The sequence below is a fragment of the Rhagoletis pomonella genome, unplaced genomic scaffold (genome assembly GCF_013731165.1).
Source record: "Rhagoletis pomonella isolate Grant_MI unplaced genomic scaffold, Rhpom_1.0 Rhpom_scaffold_00041, whole genome shotgun sequence".
In the NCBI taxonomy this organism is placed as follows: domain Eukaryota; kingdom Metazoa; phylum Arthropoda; class Insecta; order Diptera; family Tephritidae; genus Rhagoletis; species Rhagoletis pomonella.
The window spans coordinates 79033-85032 of record NW_023458595.1 but is presented as its reverse complement, the minus strand read 5'-3'; the positions used below and the strand labels follow the sequence as shown (position 1 = coordinate 85032).

Below are 6000 nucleotides of genomic sequence, written 5' to 3'. Positions count from 1 at the left end.
AGGTTAAATTCGCAAGCGTTTTTATTAACTGAGAACGACGGTTAACAACACATAAAATTAGTTGTCGAAATTAATGGATAGTTATCGGGCTATAAAAATTTAGCGGTTACCGAAATTGTTCAAGTTTATGAAATTTACAAAGTTCTCGATATTTATTAAATTATCATTATTTATTGAGCTAACGAAATTTATCGAGTTATCGTACTGCATCGATTTAGTGAAATTTGTCGATTTATCATAATCTCAAGGTTATATAATTTTATCGAGTTATCACTGCTTACCGAATTTTATTGTGTTACCATAGAGTCGATTGATTTTTCGATCCCTTGAAACGCACAGTTATCGAAATTTGTAGAAATTAGCCGAGTTATAGATTTTTTTTATTTACAGGATTTTATTGTTATTAAAATTCACTGAATTATCGCTCTGTATCAAATTATGGAAATTTATCGACAAACTGGAATGTATCGGATCAATTACAAGTCCTGCCAAAGTCCTACAAGAACTTCAAAGATATAAAAAATTGTAGTGACGTTTTAGTTCCAAAGTAGGAGATTTTCCGGTAAGTAATTTTGTACCTTATAAGTTAAACGACGTGCTAAGTTAGAAAACCACTACAACAGTTTTAAAATAGTAATAGAGTCTTATTAGTTGTTTGTTCTTTTTTACTCTTTCTTAAACATGACATTGAAATCCCTGAACTACTAAATCAAATCTATTCACGTTCTATGTATATTAAATCAATGTACTTGCCATTTGTCATATCGCACCAATAACCTTGTCATTTAAAATTTACAACATCCTCTCCAAGCTTGACTGACAGCATTCGCAGTAACAAATCTTTTACCTCACGGATTTCCTGCTGGGCCACTTTGTGCATGGGCCGTGTGTGGAGCAGTTTTAAATGAAAATTGCCGTTTAGAGCAGTGCCATTTTTGGCTATAAATCACTCAACTAAAGCTGCTATAACCAAAAAGACAATCACAGCATTCACTGACCGGTCCATTGTGTCTGCAATATATATATGCCTAGGCAACTTTTAGGTGTGTTGGTGTAACGCTATGTGTGTAGGTGGAGTGTTTACAGCTTTTCTGTGCGCATTGTTTTGGAATGTGAATGTGAAACCTAATCAAGCATCCAGCACATAAAATCCAAAAGTGAACAAAAGTCGCTTCACATTTGCTACAATGCACACACTGGTACACTCTCTCACTCACATATTCTACCGAACTACATACATTCGTGTGGCAGCTTTAAAAATCATTGACTTTTACATTGCCTTCATCTCTTGCTCTACTCTACTTACCATCTTCCATGGTGCGTATACGTTTCGAATTGGATGGTTTGCCTACGATGCTCTTGTAAAATGGCACAAGAAAAAACTCATACATGCTCGCCTTCTCCAATCCATTTACGGTGCATGCCGTCGCACCACTGCCCGCATTCAATATGGTCATCATTTTGTACTCAGCCGAGTGTAATTCACGCGCATAAATGTAGAATCCCTCGATGTACTGACCGCTGTCAATGTCCCAAGCGAGGCGTACTGTTGTCGAATCGGTGGCATTGGCCTCCAACAGCTCGACCATGTCGCTTGTCTGCAGCACAGCTTCCGCTTCATTGAGTAGCAGTTCGGATGTGACTGCGCCTCCACCAGCACCGCCACCAATACCACCACCCCCACCTGTGGAGCCACCACCAATCCTACTGCCGGCACCGACTAATTTTCCCGCCGTAATTGGCTCTGAAATGGGACTAGGCGGCGAGAAACCGTGCGCATTCTCTGCGCGCACAATAAACATATACGCCGCTCCACTACTGAGGCCTTCAACCATGAAAATGGGTTCACTCAAGCGTGCGGCAATGGGAATCCACGTCTTACTCTTGTTCGTCGAGTACATTTCGACTGTGTAGCCAAGGAGTGGAGAAGCACCTGCCTTATAGCTCGTCGGCCAGACAATGGTAAGTGCATTGGCGGAGGCATGCAGCACTGTGGGTTGACCGGGCGCATTCGGACATTTGGTTCGCTCGGGTGCGCGGTAGAATTTAATATTCGGATTGGTGGGCACTTCGATGCGCAAGTAGCCACTCCACGTGGACTTGCCGGTGCGGCTGCTTGCCACACATGTATACAAACCCTGATCCTCTTTGCGGTCCAAGTCGGAAATTATCAAATCGCCGGCTGCTGTGATGTTCACCTTCGCATTCGGATGCACGGGTATGCCGTCACGATACCAGGAAATCGTTGGATTTGGCAAACCAATAGCCTTGCATTGCAGCGTGGCCATCGACTTAACAGGCAGCGTCTGATTGACCGGACCTGAAATGATAATGGGCGGCGGTCGGTCTTCTTGCGAGTCGAGTGTGAGCTGTGCACGCGCCGTTATAGTTGCCACTTCATTCATTGCATTGCAAACCACAACTAAATCGCGGTCGGTGCGTTGAAAATTTGTCAGCGTCAATATCGAATGGCCCTCCTCGGTGTTTAAGCTCTGGAAACGATCGAGTTTCGGCGCACCAGGAAATATAATCGTGCGATTATTTTTTATTGTCCAGAAGAGCGTAGGTCGCGGGTTGCCACTTGCGCGGCATTCAAACGAAGTGTCCGCACCCAGCTCGATTGACTTGCTAGTCGGTCGCTGTATGAACTTGGGAGGTGCTGTAGTTAGGCGTACGAGTTGCAGGGAACGGTAGTGCAGCGTTGGTTTTAACGGATATTTTTGGAATAACAAATACAAATATAATTGGCGCATAAGTCGGTTTCGTGTGCAAAGGTTGCTAGCAGCTAAAATTTCTAGATATCTTAAATGAAAGGAATATTCTTACTTACCATACACTGTTAGCGTGCCCATGGTGGAAATCGCGCCGACCACATTGTCCGCCTCACAGCTGTACTCGCCTTCGTCGGCAATGGTGACGCGTTCCAGACGCAAGCTGCGATCTTCTAGTACGCTGACGCGATCTGCGTGAAAAGGAAGAAAGAAATTAAAACCGACCAAACCAAATCAGAAACTTAAGAGATAGCAAAATAATTATTAAATTGTTTATCCTGGTTGAGAAATTTCCTTAGTTAGTTAATACATGCTTTTAACTGAGCGAGTCATACTTTGACCGGCACTGTTCCCAAATAAATACTTAGTGCCCCTTTTTAAACAAAATTGATAAATGAACAGGGTTAGACTGTACTGGAATTGTGACATAGAAATATTTTTTCTTCACCAAGTCCGAAAATTGCTCAAAAATTATTTGGTTTAATGTCTCCTAGTTTCACAATAAAGGCAGCAGCTAGGCGCGGGGGATATACCAATCCGATGCTAACACGGTGGCAGTCAGTTGGTTGTAAGTGGTTAGACATTCAGGGAGTAACTTGATGAACCTGACCTGTTTTGGGCTCCCTTCCACACCATCAGTGCTTACTGAGTTTTATGTTTACCTGCTAAATAATTCGAAGTTTCGAAGAGTAAAAACTAAGTCCAATATGTGGGAACAAACCTGTGATTGACGGACTTTCTTTCGGCGGCGTGTTATCGCCCTAAAAACCTGTTACAGGGATCTTACTTTTCTGCTGCCCGAAGAAAGGGTCCCGAAGACTGCTTGGCATACTTAAAGCGATAACTAGTTAGTATAATTAGGCCTCTTAACCCCTCCACAAAACTGATTCAAATATTTATTTTTTTCCCTTGAATACTGTAATCGAGGGTCTTGTAATTTTTGTGGAATGTAATATGGCAGGAATTTTTCAAACCAAAGGCAGAAAACTTCTTCTAATTTTAAAGAACTTTCATCGCTGTCGTCAAGCTCAAACAATGGGAAGTAGCCCAAGAAGTGTGCTACTCCGACTGGGTTTGTCCATAGGGACACGGGCGTTAGTTGAGTGGGGTTTAGGGGGCATGCGAATAGGTGTCGCGAGTTGTAAGGTGACTCTCCGCATGTCGGGCACTCATTGGGCCCATCTGTATTTATCCTACTCAAGTAGGAATTCAGCCTGCTGCTGTAGCCAGAATGAAGGGCTATAGTGGCGCGAGTCTCACGAGGCAGACGAAACTTTTTCTCCTCCACGTTAGATAGTCGTATTCCCAAAATATCATTCGCAGGACGAGAGTCGGTGTAAGTCGAGACCGACTCACTGGGAATACCGTTTATGGCCTACCGGTAGGCTGAAGCTTCGTCCCCTGGTTCTTGTTAGTCCGGCCGATTGCCTTGTATGTTACCAACCACATTTGTTTGTCTTTGCACCAGTTGCTGCCGGCTGACGATTTGAGGACCTTGTTGCGCCTATGTACTCTTGTGACAATTTCGGTTGTATGCGAAGGGAAGAAGAGCAGACTATCGAAGGGTATTTCGAGAATTTTCTGGCTATTCACCATTGGAATTAGTTCGTCATCAACGTAAATTCCTAGATGTAGTCTGACCTCCTCCATCCAGGTGGTAAAAAGGGTTGCCGAAGAGTTCCGAATCGTAACCATTTACTTTCGAGCACAAGTCATAAATTCCAGGACGCCATTACCGAGCAGGCGTCAGCATAAGAGACAATAGAGATTCCCTCCTCTGGTTGAAGGAGCTCTGAGATGTAATAATTATACATCATATGCGAAAGGACACCACCCTGTGAGACTCTTGTTTAATTTTGCTGGTTTTGTGTTTATGAGGTTAGGTGCTGTTGTTGTGCTGCGCACTTTACGGAACCCATGTTGACGCCTCGCTGACTTTTATTTGGCGAAGGAAATATTATTGAAACTTGGAATCCCTCTTCAAACATGCAAACATCTACTAAATGAAAAATTCATAGAAGTTGCCAATGAAAGATGGCGAATGGAACCGACCTGTCACAGGACATTCGCATAGTGACTGGAGTTCTCACCGGGCATTGTCTGATTAGATTACATGCAGCTAGACTGGGCGCACCCTGGAACGACTACTGCAGAAGCTGCAAGGATGAAGACGAAGGGGAAATCATCCCACATCTTCTCTGTCATTGCCCCGCTCTGTCAAGGCGGAGAGCAAAAGCTCTCGGGGCTATTTCTTCGACGATCTCGATGACCTCAAGGAGGTGAACGTCAGAAGCCTTTGCACATTCTTGCTAAGCACCAAGTGGTTTACAGGGGATGAGAAATAATTAAAAAACACTCATGCGGTATCACAAAGGAACCTGAGTCTAAGTGAGTCCTACTTCTAGATTGCCGCCTAACCTAACCTAACCCTAAACTCAGGAACAATGAAGCTCCCATTTCGATGCCATATTTTTCTTGGAAATAGCAAAATGCCTCCTTGGCCTTGTACTCATCCCGTTGATGCCCTATTGGAGTATTCTAACAGATCCAACCAAAGAAGCAAGTTCAGTTGGAACTACCTAAATGAAATGACATTACTATGAACCGATGAACGAGTTCCAGGACTACATATGACAATACATAGACCCGACTCTCTACAGACAGTCCATAAACACGATATTCGTCAAGAGACAATATCCACCTTTGCCAAGACTGACTCCGTGAACCTTTCCTGCGCCCTGTGCTTGACGAAAATTATTTAAGGATTAGCAGATTCTAGGGATGGCAAAGCAGAAGCTACAGCAACAACAATAAGATGGAAATCACACTCTACAAACTCTTTAATTTCTCAATTTTCTGCGATAAATTTAAGGCACATTGCAGCTTTATATTTACTGTAAAGAATTTTAAAGTATTTTCCTACTAATACACAGACAAATATGGGCATACTAGTACGTACCTAACAGCCAGAGAATTGGCTATCCTGTGCCATATTTTGCCAATCGCATTTCCACTTACCCAATGGCATGTTTCCACCGGATGCTGTGCGCAACCATAAAACATCTGGCATTGGATCACCGCCAACACGACAAGGAAACGTCACTGATGAGCCTTCCAGCACCGTTTGATCATGTGGGCCACGTATGATGAACGGTTTCACTGCAACGATAACGAAAACAAAAACACACAAATAAAAGTATGAAAGAAAGAAGAAATTCGTAGCAGGCAT

General features: G+C 43.3%; 1 protein-coding gene across 1 annotated transcript in view; it reads right to left on the bottom strand.

The window, feature by feature from the left end:
* The window catches only part of LOC118749749 (roundabout homolog 2-like), a gene marked incomplete at its 5' end in the record, with an annotated part of 114738 nt that overhangs the window by 36950 nt on the left and 71788 nt on the right, over positions 1–6000 (bottom strand). Inside the window, 3 exons of the mRNA XM_036484530.1 lie at positions 1307–2659; positions 2831–2962; positions 5790–5930. Coding sequence (XP_036340423.1) covers positions 1307–2659; positions 2831–2962; positions 5790–5930 — 1626 coding nt within the window. The remainder of the gene's footprint in view (positions 1–1306; positions 2660–2830; positions 2963–5789; positions 5931–6000) is intronic.